Source organism: Vulpes lagopus, chromosome 9 (genome assembly GCF_018345385.1).
Source record: "Vulpes lagopus strain Blue_001 chromosome 9, ASM1834538v1, whole genome shotgun sequence".
NCBI lineage: Eukaryota > Metazoa > Chordata > Mammalia > Carnivora > Canidae > Vulpes > Vulpes lagopus.
The window spans coordinates 37,404,745-37,423,071 of NC_054832.1; the positions used below are offsets into that span (position 1 = coordinate 37,404,745).

At 44.4% G+C, this 18,327-nt stretch overlaps 1 protein-coding gene across 2 annotated transcripts; it reads right to left on the reverse strand.

Annotated features, from left to right (window-relative positions):
- Nucleotides 1–10,552: 10,552 nt before the first annotated feature.
- On the reverse strand, nucleotides 10,553–18,121 carry OSR2 (odd-skipped related transciption factor 2). 2 transcript variants are annotated; one of them, XM_041768440.1, is made up of 4 exons: nucleotides 17,752–18,121; nucleotides 13,020–13,788; nucleotides 11,888–11,987; nucleotides 10,553–11,039 (listed from the first exon to the last, which is right to left on the reverse strand). In XM_041768440.1, exons 2-4 carry the CDS (start codon nucleotides 13,673–13,675, stop codon nucleotides 10,965–10,967), a joined length of 831 nt encoding a protein of 276 aa, XP_041624374.1. In that variant the 5' UTR covers nucleotides 13,676–13,788; nucleotides 17,752–18,121; the 3' UTR covers nucleotides 10,553–10,964. The 2 variants fall into 2 exon arrangements, with proteins under 2 accessions (XP_041624374.1, XP_041624373.1); XM_041768439.1 differs by having other exon boundaries at nucleotides 10,553–11,121.
- Between the last annotated feature and the right edge of the window lie 206 nt (nucleotides 18,122–18,327).

The window sequence follows — 18,327 nt, forward strand, 5'->3', positions numbered from 1 at the left end:
AACAATCATTTTTATAATATTTTCATAATATTAAAACAATTATTTTAATAGAAATGAAGACAATCACTTTAATAGAAATTTTACAAATGCTAAGATTTTATAAGTAGAATGGATGTCATAACACCATCTAGGAAGATTAGGTCACCATAATCATTCTGTTCTTCTGCTCCCTTTGTTTGCCAACAGTGGATAAAACTCACCTGAAATTTGTCTTCAAAGCTCTGAATAGAATAGTTGCAGTCTGGGAAATTATTTCCCTGAACATTCTTTGAGACATCTGGAGAGAAGGGTTTGCACGTTCAGATGGACGCAAAAGCTTGTGTTAAACATTTTTATCAATGAATTTGCAAATTTGAGGTGAAAAAATACTCAATTTGTCTGACAAGATATTAATGTTGTGGGTTATTTTCCTACAATTTTCAAAAGAGTTGTGTTGGCTTTACAGGAATGTGTGGAAGTAAGGCACAGTAACCTGAAAGGAAAGATCAGAAAGAAAGGTACTCAAGATTTTGCATTAGATTAGTCAGACTTGTGAATTCTGATCCAGAACCTGTCACTTTTATTTCCTGTAGAGCCTTAGGCAATTTACTTTACTCCATGATTACTCCCCCATTCATCTCTTTCTTCACCCATGAAAGGAAGATAATGCTGACCTACCTAATAAGAAAGTTGTGTAAATGTAATGTCATATCAAAAATATTCCAATAGGGACGCCTGGGTGGCTCAGTGGTTGAGCGTCTGCCTTCAACTCAGGGTGTGATCCTGGGGTCCTAGAATTGAGTCCCACATTGGGCTCCTTGCATGGAGCCTGCTTCTCCCCCCTCTGCTTATGTCTCTGCCTGTCTCTCTCTGTGTCTCTTGTGAATAAATAAAATATTTTTAAAATATTCCAATAATTTTAAAGATTATTCAGTTAACATAGCATTTGATAAAGTTTTAACTTTTATCATGTCTTAAATTAGAGATGGCTATAAAAGAAGTCTGAGACATTGTCAGTGTGTTTGTGCCTAACACCATCAATAATTAGAGTCACCTTAAGTTGGGGAGAAACCAGGGGGAAATATAAGTATTTAGGAAGGCAAGACTCTACAACTGGCTTGAACCTCAGGAAAATCACTTAACTTTTCTCTACCTCAGTTGCCTCACCCTCAAATGTGGTCCTTATCAACATGTTTTTGTGTATTCACATTTTAAAAAAATTCAGACTCTTTCCAAGTAGAATGTAAGCTCCAAGGGGGTAGAGAACTCATCTCTCTCGTATACCAGTCTCTAGCCTCACAGAATAGCTGTTCATTAAATATCAATGTTAGATAGTTCCTAAAGTCCTTTCAGCCCTAAAATCAGATCCTTTTTTGAAAAAAAGAAAGGCTTACTATGAAAATTTCTAAGCATATAGAAAAGTATAGAGATTGGGATTCCTGGGTGGCGCAGTGGTTTGGCGCCTGCCTTTGGCCCAGGGTGTGGTCCTGGAGACCCGGGATCGAATCCCACGTCGGGCTCCCCGTGCGTGGAGACTGCTTCTCCCTCTGCCTGTGTCTCTGCCTCTCTCTCTCTCTGTGTGACTATCATAAATAAATAAAGAAAAAAATATTTTAAAAAAGTATAGAGATTAATATAATAAACTCCTACACGTATCACTCAGCTTTGTCAAGTCTCAACTATTTCAAAATTTGCTTCAGATTTTCTTTTTAAGATTTTATTTTTTTATTCATGAGAGACCCAAAGAGAGAGGCAGAGACACAGGCAGAGGGAGAAGCAGGCTACCCACAGGGAACCTACCACTGAGCCATCCAGGTGCCCCACTTCAGATGTCTTTAAGCAATAAGATATAAATACAGTTGAAGTCCCCCTTCCATATGTACCAGGCCTTAATTTCTTTTGTCTTTCTCCCCAAAGATAGCCAATATCCAGAATTTAGTGTTTATTACTTCCAAGAACATGTCATTGTTTTACCGTATTTATAAAAACTCTGTATCATGGCTTCGAACTTTACATGAATGATACATACTTATCATTATGCAACTTGCTTTTTCGGTTATGTTGCTGTCTTTTTTTCTTTTTCTTTTCCTTTTTTCTTTGACCTGGACAGGAAATGAAGTGTTAAGTTGACAAGAGCATTATCTTCCTATTTCTAACCTTTTCTAACTCTAAATTGATAGAAATGGGGAAGAATCCTTATAGAAGTCAAGAAGATTAACATAAAAGAAGGAACTTTCAGACGGATCTAGATCAGAACCATTTAAAAACATGGCCATGTCCTGTCATCACATTATATTTACAACACAGCACTGTCAATATGTGATGTTGCAAAAACATGGTGCTACATGGTAAACATTGCAGAGGCCTATGAATGGATCCCTGAGAGCTTATATCTATGGCTCAGTTCACAGTGAAACAATTTTTTAGATAGAGAAGTACTGACTTTTTTAGACCATAGTAAAATAATGGGAAATGTTCAATTTTGGTCCATAGTACCAAGTAAACTATTATTTATATGCCTTAAATAATCAAAACATCTATAAGTTTAACTTGATGCTCTACCTTCTGAATCTTGTGCAAATCATGTAGTCTTGAATTTCAGATGATCTATTTGGAAAGCTAAGTTGTGGGAAAAACTTCTCAGTCTCAGTCTTTACTACTGAACAGCTACCGTATTTTAAGAGGCATTTTCTCATTCAATAAATATTAAAATACAGTAAAGGATATGAGAGCATTTGTATTGTCTACCTAATGTAGTTTCTTTTTTCTAGATTATTAATTTTTTGTTTAAATAAAAGACACAGGGCAAGAACAGTACAGTTTCACTGGGAAATTTATCTTGGTAAAAAGACAGGAGCTATTACATTCTATCTTGTCAATGATCCATGGATAATGGGTCACCAGGGGATTTAAGAACTGTATCTTTCAGTTCTTGCTAGGGAGGTATACCAGTGTGCAGTGATGTGAACCATAATATGACACACCTTGAAGAATCTTCAAAACCCTCAGGCGCTCTCTCAGCTGCTGTCATGAAGATAGGGGACTAAAGGTTGTCAATTAAGGATAGCATTTTGTAAATAATTTCAGTAACAGAATGATTTTCCTATTTCTTATGTTAAATCCTAATGAAAAGAATTGATCCTCAGGTTTAGAAGCCTTTAAACTTTTTTTTCATTACCTTAGAGGAATATCCATTTATGCTGATATGAAAAAAAGACTCATATATATTGTTTTATTGTTAAGTGTGCGTTGCAAAACAGTATTATACTATAATCCTATTAATATGTGTGTGTTTTTATGTATATGCTTACCTTTGCATATCAACAGCAAAAAGTACAGAAAGACATACCAGAAATGTTAAATGAGGCTACCTAAGGGGAAGGGAACTAAGAGGGTCATTAGTGGGGGTGAGGAAATAAGAGACTTCTACTTTCTACTCTTCTTTGTTGTTTGAATTTTTTGCATTAAGCATGATTGTTTTTGTCTACTGAAAATGATAGGGCAGCCCGGGTGGCTCAGCGGCTTAGCGCCACCTTAGGTCCGGGGTGTGATCCTGGAAACCCGGCACCGAGTCCCACATCGGGTTCCCTGTGTGGAGCCTGCTTCTCCCTCTGCCTGTGTCTCTGCCTCTCTCTCTCTCTCTCTCTCTCTCTCTGTGTGTGTGTGTGTCTCTCATGAATAAATAAATAAAATCTTTAAAAAAAAAGGCTTTCTCTTTAAAAAGAAAAAAAGAAAATGACAGATACACTTTTTTGTTTTGTTTTAAAGATTTTATTTATTTATTCATGAGAGACACACAGAGAGAGGCAGAGACACAGGCAGAGGGAGAAGCAGGCTCCCTGCAGGAAGCCCGACGTGGGACTGTGGTACTGGATACTGGGACTCCAGGATCACGCCCTGGGCGCTAAACCACTGAGCCACCCAGGCTGCCCCATTTCCTTTTTGATTACAAACAAAACTTTACAGACATTCCAAGAGCCTCTAAAGTTTCAGAAGTTTTAGTAAAAAAGATGATATGACAGTTTGAAATAGAAATTAATTTGTAAACCTACATTTATTTTTACTGAGTGAACAACATATTTTATGAGAGAAGTGATATGATTTCTTGGTATTTTCTAGCTTTTGTGAAGTGAGCAATACTTACCTATCAATGCATTTATGCTTACCTCAATGAGAACCATAAATCTTACAAGCTGGAGAAGACCTTATTATGTAGTGCAAACTCTCATTTTGCAGATGAGAAACTGAGTCTCAAAGACATTAAGTGCTTTGTCCATAAACAATTCCAGACCTTTAAAAAAAATTAAATCCATCTTCTAACTTCACGTCCATAGCTCCATAATAAAATGGCAACCTGCTCTGAAATTTCTGTGTAACAATAATATAAATAATCTAAAAAACTATTTTGTTTAGCTCTGATCTTAAAATCAGCACACACACACATATCTCGGTAAAAGCATTACTCATATAGCAAATTAATGGTTTTTTGTACAGAAGCTGAAGTAACAAGTAATTTGGTGACATTATTTCAATCTACAAATGGAAAAGAGAATTATTTTTACCACTCTTGTGATTTTTTCATCTTCATCAATTATTACAATGTCTTTATTGTCCTACCTTTTTAAGTTAGTGATTGGATTAAAGGAACAAAAAAGAACAAAGAAATAAAATATCAAAGCTGAAGATGTCTATTAATGCAAAAAAGAAAAATCTAAATTGGAGACAGCAACAATAGAAAAGTACATAGAGAGATCATGGAAGAGTAATAAGAACCAAGGCAGAGGAAAATTTCACTACTTCAAGGACAGTGAGTAAATAAGTAAAGAAAAGTGGGTTGAAATTTGTTTTATGTTTATTACGGTAGTCACATAGTATATGGCTGCTGGATAAGATAAAGGGAATGATAGTGTCAAAGGCTAATGCAGATGTTCTCAGTCTGCATTATACATAAGAACTACCTGAAGTGTTTGTTTAAAATACAGAGTCCTAAGTCTTTATCACCAGGAATTCCAAGTCACCCAGTGGATTAGGGAGAGCCCAGAAATAAGTACCCTGCATAATTCTAATGATCACACCTGAAGGAACACTGAACCAGACACATTAAAGCTCTAATAAGAAAGAAAACAAAGAACCAGAATACAGAAACATAGAGAACAGAAAAGAGGAAAAAGAGATTCGAATAGAAATAAAGGAAGAAAGAAAAAGAACTAGGAAGTAAGGATGTAACTAAATTAAGGAAATGGTTTAGAAGAAGCAAGAGGGTATATGTAGGCATGTGTGAAAAGAGACAAGCAAAGGCTGGTCAGAGTCAAAAAGCAAGATGAAAAAAATATTGAGGATACTAAGCTGTATCTGGAATTTTAAAGATAATGTTTATTAACATTTCCTTTATAAAAGTAACACATGCTTGTTGTGGGAGAGTTGAAAATAAGAAAAGGAGAAGAAAAATACACCCTGAGTTTGTTACGAATAACTGCCATTAACAATATGGTGCATTTTCTGCTAGTCTTTATTTCTGATTAGTTTTTCTCAAGGTTTTGTTTGTTTATATAGTTTGGGTAATATTGTATATGCCATTAAATGTCCTTCTGTTATAACATAAGCATCTCCTAACATAAGGTTATTAACAGAAACTTCATTTCTAACATCTGCTTAACATCTGCAATACTCGGCTCTCCATTCTTCCTTGCTAACAGAATTCAGGGTTGTTCTTTTTTTTTTTTTTTCAGGTAGTCAAGGGCTTCTGGGAAGGCTGGTTCCATTTCTAGGCTTAGAAGATGAGTATTATTTAGTCTAATTCAATCATGGGATAATTCTATTCTCCTTGTCAGTGATTGGCTGAGGAAAGTTTAGGTTGACCTAATTCTGACCATTAAGATATGAGGGCAAGTTGGATTTTTTTTTTTTTTAAGATTTTATTTATTTTATCTAGTAATACCATGGTTAGCAAGAAAAAACAGTCCCTACCTCATGGAACTTTCAGGCTTGTGTGAAAGATTAATATCATTACATAAATAAAATTGTTTAAAATGTTACAGGGGATCCCTACGTGGCTCAGCAGTTTAGCGCCTGCCTTCGGCCTAGGGTGTCATCCTGGAGTCCCATGATTGAGTCCCACATCAAGCTCCCTGCATGGAGCCTGCTTCTCACTCTGCCTGTGTCCTGTGTCTTTGCCTCTCTGTGTGTGTGTCTCTCGCGAATAAATAAATAAAATCTTAAAAAAAAAAAAAGCTAAATAAAAAAGATTTTATTTATTTTGAGAGAGAGAGAGCAGGCACAAGAGGGAGGGGGAAGAACAGAAGGAGGAAAACAAGTAGGCTCCTTGCTGAGCATGGAGCCCAACATGTGACCCAGGATCATTACCTGAGCCTAAGGCAGAAGCTTAACCGATTGAATCACCCAGGTGCTCTTACAGGTTGGATTTATGTAAGATTCTTAGTTCTTAAAAAGTGATACAAAGAACAGATAAATCCTTTTTCTGCCTATGAAATGCGTGTGAAAAGGACGCACCAACCACCAGTTCCTACTATCTTGTGGCCATTAAGGGAGCCAGTCTACACACTAAAGATGGAAGAAGAGAACTGGGCTCTGGATGATCTTGTCACTCCAATTAATTATCCATCTCTGGACGCTTCCTGAGACTTCTTTTTATTTTAGGAAATAAATCCCTTGTTGTTTAAGCCCCTTTTAGTCAGGTTTTCTGTTTGTAGTAGAAAGCTATACCTAATAGTATAGTATATACCTAGTGTATACCTAGTATAATGCTATATATAACCGATACAGCATTATAGTTTACCCAGCAATTTCCTGTAGTAGTGTATTTGTGTTACTTATAGTTTTTCACTATAACTTTTTTGCCTTGAATAGTTGTAGAGAAAAAGTTATATAGCTTAGATGATAATTTGTGTTGGGGGGGCATGCAATAAAGAAACAGGAATGAACTTGAAATATCTTGGGTCATCAAAGGTGAATCATTCTGAATCTCCACTCCCTTTATTGCTCATTGCTGTCAACAGAGGTAGTTATCAGTGGAAAGTTACATTTCAAAAAGAAAAATTGGGAAATATAGTCTCAATATAATACACTAATAAAAGTAAACACATATAATCCTCCAAAATATGAAAGTCATTCCTGTTTGCAATGTGTTATATGGTTTCATCAACCTTTTCTCTTTTTATTATTATAATAATATTAAAATAACTGGGAATAGGAAAGGTAGCCCATTATGCCATGGTAACACCCTTCTTATATTAAAATTTGCTATAGTTTTTGTTTGTTTAATCCAAATGCATATAGTCTATCAAGTTGACAGTATTTAAGAACTAATATCTGAAGTGCCTTCCAGGGGTAGGCTGCCACTCCAGAATCAAAACTAGAGCACAGATATCTGACTGAATATGATTTAAGAGAAAATGTTCAAATGTCTATGCTAACATCTGACAAATGAACAGTAGAAGAAACTCCGAGTATATGCTTCTGATTTTATCACTAGTAGTAATTAGGTCTATTTATAATTTGAAATTTTAGATTTGTTTTCTTTTTAAATATTTGTTGTCTTAGAGTTAAACTTTGGAAAGTTTCCTCATGTAAAAAGGAGGTGCCTGTGCAAAATAGCAATTTTAATTACTGTGATTATAAAGCACCTAGGGGGGCAGCCCCGGTGGCGCAGTGGTTTAGCGCCGCCTGCAGCCTGGGGTATGATCCTGGAGAACTGGGATCGAGTCCCACGTCAGGCTCCCTCCATGGAGCCTGCTTCTCCCTCTGCCTGTGTCTCTGCCTCTCTCTCTCTCTGTGTCTCTATGAATAAATAAATAAAATCTTTAAAATAAATAAATAAATAAAGCACCTAGGACTTTGATGACCTACATGTCAATATTAGTATCAATAAGTGCACCTAACACACATTCATAATTTTACATTAATAACTGATTTCAATTAAATTTTAGATATTATTTTAAAAACCTCCCACATGGATTACAAATAAGATTAAAGTCACAGCTTAATACTTAACTGTTGTAAATGAAGTTCTTCAGCACTGTGGTTATGACTCGTGATATTTCCCATTCCTGGTCTCTGGCCAGGAGTATTGATTCATGAGTTGACTATGGTAGAGGGTGTAAGAAAAACACAGGCTAATCTAAAACTCAAATAATGACTCTTCTCTAAACCAAAAAACAAAACAAAACAAGCCCACAAAAAATCCCTCAGTAGATTAATTTCATAAGCTAAAAGATATCATTTTCCTTATATCTTAAAAGTTTTTCTCACATAAGATTCATTTCCTGCACACTTGAACATTCTAAGGAAGAAGAAAACAAAACTCTGAATTTGGAGGAGAAGGAACCCACTGTTCATAAGTTCCCCTGAGATGGTGAGGTGTGGAAAGAGTGTTCTCTGAGGCTAGATCACTTTCTAAGTCTAGATAGATGCTGGTTTTAAGAGTGCAGCTTGAAGGGAGCTATTAAATTAAGTCCTATGGTAGATTTTTAAATTACCTAAGTAGTCAAGCTTCCAAAATATGCATTTGTTAAATTAATGACTGCATAAATAAATTAATGAATTAATGTTAACTTTTGAAATAGTGTGTATCCAGGAAGGGGAACTGCTTCCTTCACTTTATTTTTTCCTCATTCACTTCTGATTCCCATTTTTTAAACTAAAATAAATGCAGAGGAACAGTATTGTGGTTATTCCTATCTAAATATCCTTGTGTCAGGGACTTCAAGGATATGCCTGAGCTTGAGAGTGAGCAAGGGTTGTTCTTTGATAATTGGACTGAACCCTGTGCAATGGAACTCTGACGCTTGTAGTCTGTTGGGGTGGGTGGGGAAGCAAGATTGACAACATGGAAAATGCCTGCAGGATTCGGGGAGCTCTAGGGACAGTCAATGTGTAACCCCGCCCTAAAGTATTCAAATCTTCTGTGCCAAGGTGGACAGGATCTTGAGAGAGTAGAGGTAGGAAGGTCACTGAGTTAATTCTGTACAAACACAAGAAAACAAACAAGAATTTCAGTCTTCTAAATACCACACACACAGGCACCCTCACACTCCATCCCTGCCCCCTCTCCTCAGTGAAGGCCTGGGCCCACCTCATATTGGGAAATGCATTTGTGTGAATGTTAGACACACAGGCTTGGTGAGTGGACACTGTTGGAGCAAATTCATCTCTCGTGAGAAGCAGAAGTGACTTCCAGCCAGCTCCCCTAAGAACAGAATAAGCACTGAATGTGGAACACTTTTTGAAACATCTTTGTAAGTTGTATTGAACAAGGCCCTGGTGAAATATTTGGACTCTAGCCCTCAAATCCCTATGTACCCTTCTGGAAGATTCCAAAGTACAAACATAGGTTGTATTGCCTGGTAGCATCCTGAAGATGAAACATGCCGTCCAACACAAATATAAAAATGAAAACAAATCTGAGAGTACCTAATTCACCCTTTTGTTCAGTATTAAAGTCTGTGAGTATCTACTGGGCTCTTGGGCCGCAGGTTCCTCTTACATTCCCTCCTTAAGTCTAATTATTTCTCTTCCTGCCTCTGCATAGTACCACGGTTTACCTGTATCCAAAGCCTTCCACTCAAATCCTATACAGGTTGTCTATCATGATACCAGGGTCAGATTCCCCAGGAACCATCTGGGAAAGGTTGAAATGCCTCAGGAGATTATTATATACTTGCCATGAGCTCCATACAGAGTACCTATACTTCTGGCATTTTCCCAGGGACAAAAGGCCAACCAGTGATGGAAACTTTGCAAGGGACCTAACTTAGTTTGCTTTGCAAAGAAAGCTGAACCTTCTAGAAGAAAGCATCTCCACCTTTGGAAAGAAATATTTTCACAGCTAAGTAGTTTCTCCTTTCTCCTCTTGCCTGCCGTCTTCTAAAGGTTGTACCTTGCTGCACTCTTCAATAGGAGGATTATTAGGCTCTCTCCTGAAACCAAAATAAAGTGTCTATAGTGCTAAGTCATAGTGTTCGAAGCTGATGGTAAGAGAAGTTGTCCATCATAAATTTTGACATTAGGTCAAGGACTTTTCTCACCTTGCGCTTTCAGGTAGGGCAGTCATGGAGTTGTATGTTATTAATGATCATTATATTGCTTTTATCTGAAGGCATAATATATAAGGAATTAGAATAAACAAAAAGGGATAAAACCTTAAGGATATCAATTTTAATATCTTTGAAAAACAAAAATTCCAATTCCAAATTGCCACAATACAGAAAGGGAAGAGCTGAAGTTTCAGTAAAAAAAATGTGAGAAGTCTCATTTTTAAAACCTAGGGACAAAGAACCCTCTCAATATTGAATATTTTAGGGATGTGAGGGTGGCTCAGTGGTTGCGTCTGCCTTCACACTCAGGGCATGATCCCAGGGTCCTGGAATCAAGTCTTGCACAGGCTCCCCACAAGGAGCCTGCTTCTCCCCTGCCTATGTCTCTGCCTCTCTCTCGAATAAATAAATAAATAAAATATTTTAAAAGTATTGAATATTTTAGAGGCATCCTACTCTTCCAGAACCCAGAAGAAAAAACAAAGTTAAATAGTAAGACACTTGCAGAAGTGTTGAAACAAACAAGAAGTTTTATTTTGAAAATACACTCTTTAAAGATAAATTTGGCTTCCATTTTCCATATCTAGGTGCATCCAACAAGATACAAAAACAAACAAGACAAAACAACAAAACAAAGACCGATGACATTATGTACAGAGCTCTAAAATGAGCTGTGAATATCTACAAGAAACTAGCATATGCTCTTTGTGAAGGGATGTACTGGTGTGGCTTTCTACAGTTTTCAGTTCTCGAGAAGAAGAGTTAACTCCCTGGAGCTGCAGGTGCGGCTGCTGCAAGGGAGGAGCTGGGGTCAGTAAGGGGTTGGGGGTGCGACCCCTGGGTGGGAGGCTTGGAGAGGTGTCTGGGGAGGGGAGCGGCGGCAGCATGGGACACATCCTGGGCTTCTCTAGAAGTCCTGCCTCGGGGTGTGAGTCAGGCTGTGCCGCCGCAGATCACAGTTTCGCCTGAACACTTTGCCGCACTGCTCGCAGCTGTAGGGCTTGATGTCTGTATGGGTGAGAAGGTGAGTTTTCAGATTACTTCTCTGATTAAAGGTTCTTCCACATGTGGGACATTTGTGTGGAGATTCCTGTTCAGATGTGAAGCAAGCAAAGGATTAATCCTTCACACCACCACCGCACCCTTCTCAATAGTTTCTGTCTTATCGGTATCACAAGCATTAACCTAACACGTGCATGACAACAAAAGAGGGGACTTGCAGGAACAAATCTGGCTCCTAATCCTCCAATCGCAGAAACACACTTGCAGGCACACACAGAGGCCCAATTGCACTGATAACTACCGGTGGCCACCGTGGTGGGCTTTGTGATTTCCAGCTCTTTGCATTTCATCACCGTGTCACAGGCAGGAAAAGGAGGAAGGAAAAACGCTAATCCTCTCTTAAGGAATGACATTCTCCCAGGCAATAAGGCTCCTCTTTGCTGGAAAATTAAACTATTCCTCAATGTTCTGTAACTACAAATTATGAGGCCCCTGGGAGAGTGAGCATATGGGATTTCATCATGCCTCCATTATCAAAATTACCTTTATTTCCTCTCAAACACGAAAGCTTTAAATGCAGGGCAGATCAGATGGGGGGGGGCGGATAATAATTCTAAAATTAGAATTTAGAATATTGAGAATGGCCTTTTCTTTAAGAAAAATATAATAATGTTTTGTGTTAAGTAAGATTACTTTTTTTGTGTGTATATAAAAAGGTTGAGTGTTTTCCCCACCTAGAAAACTAAATCTAAACATGGCCTTTTAAGAGAAAGTGCCTGCCATTGAACACCTTTTAAGAGCGAAAATGATAAAACGAAACCAGCCATTGTCTTTAAACAAGAAAACAAACTTACCTGCATATGTAAAGTTTTGTGAACTGCTAGAGTTCTAGACTGACAAAATCCTTTCCCACACTCCTGACATTTGAAAGGTTTTTCTTTGGAATGGATATACCTGTAAATCAATATAAGGTTTCATTGAAATGGTTTTACCACCATAGTGAGGAGTTTCTTTTGACAGTTATTCCAAAGGAAGTTGTGAAAGGACAAAAGAAACAGGATTCCCTTTATTTATGTTTTTAGATTGTATTTTTTCCTCTGGCTTTATCTACACTTGATCGCCCTCTCTGGCTGTTCTGGAGCTCAAAATTGTGCCGGAATGAGTCCTTCTTGGTCTGTATGGTTTTCTCTGGTACTTAAACTGGCCAAATTGGGATGTTAGGCAAGATAGAATTTAGGGGAACTATTTTAGCAAATCCCTAAACAGCCGTGGAGAATCCCAACTGAAGTCCTAACCCTGTGGAATTGCAAGTAGAGTCCAAAGAGATCTCCAACCTCTCTCCTGGGAAGTTCCCCGCCCCCCCCCCCCCCCCCAGGAAAACACTTATAGTATTTCTTCAGTTGCCGTTTATTAATGTAGAGTTTAAGGTCTTGTGGGGGGGGGGGAGGGCTGTGAGGGGCTGTTTCTAAAGTCAGTGATCTCAAGACCCCCATAAATAAAATAAAAGAAAGGTTGCCTTGGAAGGCTCTGGGTGTACCTGAGGGGTGGGGAGATAGGGAAGAAAGGGAACCCAGTAGCGGTGGCCAAGGGACATTTCTAGAAGTGGTTTTGACAGCAGCCCGGACTACTACCCACCACAGGAAGGTCTTAGGGGTCCCTTGGCTTTACCCACTGCCCTTCCCCCTGCCCCCCTTGGCAACGGATCAAGGGGAAACTGATCTCAGGGTCAAGGCCAACCCACCAGATTGTAACTGCCTAAGGATGAGGAAAGGCCCTCCGGCACTCCAAACAAGGACAGGTCGGAGTAGGAGGCCGCAGAGGAAAAAGGTAAATGTTGGAGGTCCACTGCAGCTGGCCAGCAAGGGCCTTTGGGGGATATATTCTAGTTCAGAGGGGATTTTAGGGACATTTGGAATATCTCTCAGGACTCGGTACTCTGGACAAAGTTGCCTTCCCTTCCCAGGCCAACCTCTTTCCCCACCTCACCTGTGATCCCGCAGATGATCCTGCCTCCTGAAGGCCTTGTGGCAGATGTCACACGTGTATGGCCTCTCATCTGTGTGGGTCCTCTCGTGGATGAGCAAGTTGTAGGATTTGGTAAAGTGTCTGCCGCAAAACTTGCAGATAAACTCTTTTTTCGTTTTGGAGGGCAACCTCCCTCGGGAGGGCTTTCTGTCCTGAGTCAATTTACTCAGCCCCGAGATGGGGCTGCCCAGCCCCGGGTTCAGCTTGGTCAGGTCTCCCATCTTAGGGGGGTCCTCTTGCGTGGCAGCCACTGCCAAATTGGCAAAGTCAAAACGGGGCCGGTCTTTGTGCAGGGCTGGGAGGACGTGGGCAATGGCTCCCTGCTTGGGGTGGAAGAGGTGGGTGGTAAAGGGCAGCGCCGGGAAGGGGAAGCGCGCGTCCACGAGGCCCTGCGCTGCCGCCATCTCGGTGATGGTGGAGCGGGTGATCTCGTGCACGTTGGGGTACCCCAGCGTCCAGTGGTTCATGTGCATGGTCTGCACGGCGCTGAGGCCGTACAGGCCCTGCAGGTGGTCCACCGCGGCTGGGAAGGTGTTCACGGCCTGAAGGAAGGAGTAATTGGTGAGCTGCAGCGACGGGTGGAGCGGGATGGGCGCCGGCAGGGCCTTGCTCCCCATTTTCCCGGGTGCTGGGGGGCGGAGGGAACCGCCCCTTTCTTCCAGGACTCGGAGGCAGGTGGGCGGGGGGCTCCGGTGAAAACCCAGAGAGGCAACAGCTCGCAGATAAAACCCTGGAAACGGCAGGGGAAGAGACGGGGAGTTGCGACTGTTACCCAAGCCGGCTCGGCCTTTCCTGCGGCGCCCGCGCTTACCGCACCTTCCTTCAGAGTCCTCCTCCTCCCTCCACTCCGGGGGTGAGCGCCTGCCAGGCCAGTCCGCGCGGAGCTCGGCCCTGGGGCCAGGGTGTCAGGCGGGCCAGGAAGTGTCTTCTGGCGAGCGGGGCACCCTGGAGGCCCTCCGTGGGCGCCCGCAGGCAGGTCGGGTTGCGGGCACCCCACGGACGGAAGACCCAGGTCCCGGGAGACAGAAAGGCGGGCGGTGCATGTGTGCAGGGTGCGCTGGCGGAGGCAGCACCCAGTTCTGCCCACCCACCCCACCCGGTCCCGCGAAGCTCGGCCAAACGCAAAGGTGCGCGACGCCAATACCCGCAGGCCTAGGGCCGCTCCTGCCGCCTGGGCGCCTCCGAGCTCCCTGGGGGACCACACCGAGGGCCCGGTAGAGTCGGTGCTGCGGGTCACACGGGTCACACGGGTCACACGCTGCGGCCCGCCGCCTGCCCCGCCCAGCGCCGCCTTTCCCGGGTGCTGGAGCGCAGCGGGGGTGCACTTTGCGCTCCAGGGCCGCAGGGTCCTAGGAAGGGCCGGTCTCGCCCCACGCTGACCTCGGAGGTCCTCTTTTTCCCTCGTCCGCCTCAGTCCCATTTATCAGCGGTGACGGGGCCGCAGGAAAGGAAAGTGACACTTCGGGGGCCAGGTTCAGCCTAGAATTGCCCCCCTCCTCCTTCCCAGGGGCCGTCCCCTCCCACCCCCCACCAAGATCCCTTCCAGATGGTTCAGACTCCCGGGGGTGGGGTGCGGTGGTGTGGGATAGGGGTAGGTGCGCGGAGAACCTCCCTAAGGCCGGAGCCCCTTCTCCCAGACCGAGCGCCAAGCCCCTGGGAGGCCGGAGCGGGTTCCCGGGCTGGCACCAGGCGCGCCTACACCAGGGAGGCCTCAGTAGAAGAGAAAAGAGGAGTGGAGAGGAGAGGGGGCTCCCTAGGAAGGGGTACGGGAGGGGCAGCAGGGGAGCCACAGCTGGCGGGGCACAGTGCGGCTTTGCGGGCCTGGAGGAAGCTCGTTTATCTGCTGGAAGACGAGCGCGGCCTGGGCCTAAGCGGGGCGCACAAACTCCCAGGTCCCTGCGCCCCGAACGGCAACACAGAGGTCGGATTTCAGACCCAGGCTGCTCGGGGCTCCTCACCTGTGCCCGGGGTGAGCCCGCTGTTTCCCACTGCTCAGCGGACCTGGGCCTCGCCTCCGCCTGGGAGGGCAGCCCCCAGGGCAGCCAGGTGGGTGGCTCACAGCTCAGCGCCCTTCTTGGAGCTTGTAGCCACTGACCCTGAAGCCCCGCGTTTGAACCCAGCAGGAACCCAGCAGGAAGGTGGGAAAGTCTGTCCCATCTTCCCCTCACCGGACACCGGCCACCGCTCAGCGCGGGAACCCTCCCCAGCCGACTGAGAAGCGTCCCCGCGGCTCTGAGGGCCCACTCCCGGACTGCGCTAAAGACGGGGCGCCCTGACAAGTCAGAATTCGGTCGCCCCGAGGCCCCCGCCTTCTCTCCCGCCTCTTCTGTTTGGAGTGCTCAGAGACGGGGATTTATTAATGAACCGCCTCGGCCTGGACTATTCGGTCTGGGAGTTCGGACTGGGAGTTACTGAGAGGTGTGCAACTGTCAGAGGGTCTCAGACCATTCAACCGAAACTGTAAACCTCCATTAGTAATCCACTTTCCCACCACAAATCACGATTCATTTTTGTTCAGTGGCAACACTCAAGCCCTCCTAGAAAGGCAGGAAAGAAAAAAAAAAAAAAGGATTCTACTAACATCCCCGGTATTCTGATTATTTCCTCTTCCATTAAAAAAATAAATTGCACTTTTATTTCCTTCTTTTTGTGTAATGAGGATTTTCCAGAGATTCAAAATATTATTTTTCCCCTAGTTAAAAAGTGGTCTCCCCCATAGAGAGGAAATTGAAATTATTATTTGGGTGTATTCCCAGACTAGATTTCTTAGAAATAAATACGGGAGGCGAAGTACAACTCCTACCACTGTTGTGGGGGGTGAGGGAGGTTGTCAACTGAAGGAATATCACCACCTGTGAGTTCCATGTCACATGCACTAAGTGAAATCTGCCTAAACATTACATGTTAATTCTGCCAGCAGAAAGCGGAGTGCCATCTTCCTTCCCTTCTTCAAGTGGTTTATAACAAAAATTAGCAGCTCTATTACAGTTCAGATCCAAAATGGCACAAAAGTGTATTTCATAGTAAGTTTTCATTTTAATTTGCAGGACAGATAGTTTCTTCATAGAGGAAGAGCAAACCATCGGTGACTTCAACACTTTTACAAACAGAACAGACCTAAATATCCACCAAACACTTTTGCCATAAGTAATTAGAGAATTTAGATTTCCACTCTCCCACTGAGTTGCTAGAAATATACGTCAAAAGATATTTTAAGTCAATGAAGAGATCTAAAGTACTTTCGTTTTGCCTAGAGTTGAGCATGTAATTGCCACACTGAGTTTCAGGCAATAACAGCGATCATCATCCTCCTCTGCTGTCATTTCTCTCTACTCCTTTTCGGACCACTCCTTACTTTTAATTTTATAAGGAAAGAACCCGTGAAAAGACATTAATATTTTGGTGGAGCAGAGGCTGGTTTTCTTTCAGCAGTCTTCTTCACAGGGATTTCCGGGCATGTATAGAAGTTTTGTAAAATTTAGGTCACTGGTTGTCAACAAGTGAGATGTGTACATAACTAATTTCAGTTCAGTGAAGCTTTCAAAACATTGGGGGGGGGGAAGGTATGTGGTAATTTGACGGAGTATTGCTCTTTGGTAATGCTGCTATTACACTGAGTTATCTAAAAATAATATACAGTCAGGGGTCATCTGCTAAAATCTGTGTGTTGGTGTGAGAGAAATGACTGATGGGTCCATAGACTCGCTGAATTTCAGCCCAAGCCACAGTGGAATTTTACATAAATAAGAGCAATAGTCCTAGTGGATATAAGGACTAGATCATTTAAAAAGTAGTAATGATGGCCAGCCTGGATCAGGTGAACAGAGGGAAGCGGCTGGGAAGTTCCTGCCCCCTTCGCCGCGCCTCGGCCTTCCCAAGGAGTTAATTAAATTAAGATGCCTTCCGCATAATCAGGGTTCTGTTGCTGTCCGCTTCCTCGCTCCCCCTGCGTATTTTCTCGTTCTGTTCAAGGCTGCAGTTTGTTTCGCAGAGAAAGTAGCTGTCTGCGCCGTTTCGCTTCGGAAACGCCAACCCTCTTTTGTTCTCTGCTAACAGGTAGGGAGGCGGATCCAGCGCTCCCTCCACGAACACCTTTTTCTCCCTCCTTCCCTGCAACCGCCTCTCCTTTCTCTGAAGCTCTGCCACGGGAATCTAAGCGTCTAAATCCCCGGGGAGTTTGCCTTCTGCTCCCTCCTCCAGGACTGGAGGGTGGGAGGGAAATCAAAAGGCCAAAAAGGCCGGCTACAAGGCTGGAGAATGTCCCGGGACTGAACTCTTACTTCCCTCTGCAAAGCGCTGGCTAGGCCGGCGGCGTGAGTCCCCGCGCGGTCGCGCTGCGCCGTCGCGGCTGCCCCGGACGGGCGGGCCAGGAGCGCGACCGCAGCGTCGGAAACGCCACACGACGTGGGGTTTTGTCTCAGCGTGCCTTGGGTCAGCTGTTATGAAAGCCTGGATGGATGCTATGATTCAACGTCAGAAACAAAACTGCAGCCGACACCTAACCGCGTGTGTCCCGGAGTGCTGGCTGGGGGCGGGGGGCCGGATCCGACGGAGCGAGAAACACGATGCCCCGGGATCGCGTCCGTTCGATTTCCCGCCCCCGAACCCGGGCACCCCCGGCCGAGAAGCCGGGCACGCCCGCTCCCTTCCTCCCCTACGGCGGCTGCAGCTCCGTCCCGGAGCCGACACTCACCTCCCGCAGAAAGGTCCGCCGCGCAGCGCGCTCAGACCCGGCCCAGGGGGCGCGGCGCGGAGCTCGGGGAGGTCGCTGGGCCCACGCCGGGCACACTCCTTTCTCCGAGCGGAATCCCGGGAGCCGCGGACATGATCCGGAGGTCGACGAGCAGCACAGCAGCGGAGCGGATCCTCGCCGAGGTCCAGCCCCGTCCACGCGGACTTTGCAAGACCCGAGGGTGGCTAGAGCCGGCGCTCAGCGCGCGCCCGGAACCCCGCGCCTCCGCAAGCCCCGGCCGCCGCCTCCAGGTCAGGTCGGCGCCCGCACTCGCGCAGGGCCATCACCCCGCGGCAGCGAGCGCTCGGAGCTCCGTCCCCGCCCGCGCCCCTCCCCAGGCTGCTCGCCGCCGGGAGTCCGCCGCTTTAGTAGCGGCCCCGCCTCCCCTGCGGGCGGGCGTCCCGCGGCGGCGCGGGGCCCTCGGAGCCTGGCTCCGCCTCCGCGCCCGGCGCCCGCGAATGGTCCGCTCTGTTTACTCGTGTTTGGATAGCAACTGAGTCTTAAAGGAGCAGGTTTGCTCGCGGTCTCCCTGTTACG

Excerpts from the sequence above, each read along its gene's own strand:
- OSR2 (XM_041768439.1), bottom strand. The coding sequence starts at position 13,675 with ATGGGGAGCAAGGCCCTGCCGGCGCCCATCCCGCTCCACCCGTCGCTG. Across the intron at positions 11,988-13,019 it reads GATCATCTGCGGGATCACAG|GTATATCCATTCCAAAGAAA; the intron begins GTGAGGTGGGGA and ends ATTGATTTACAG. Across the intron at positions 11,122-11,887 it reads ACAAAACTTTACATATGCAG|GAATCTCCACACAAATGTCC; the intron begins GTAAGTTTGTTT and ends ACATCTGAACAG.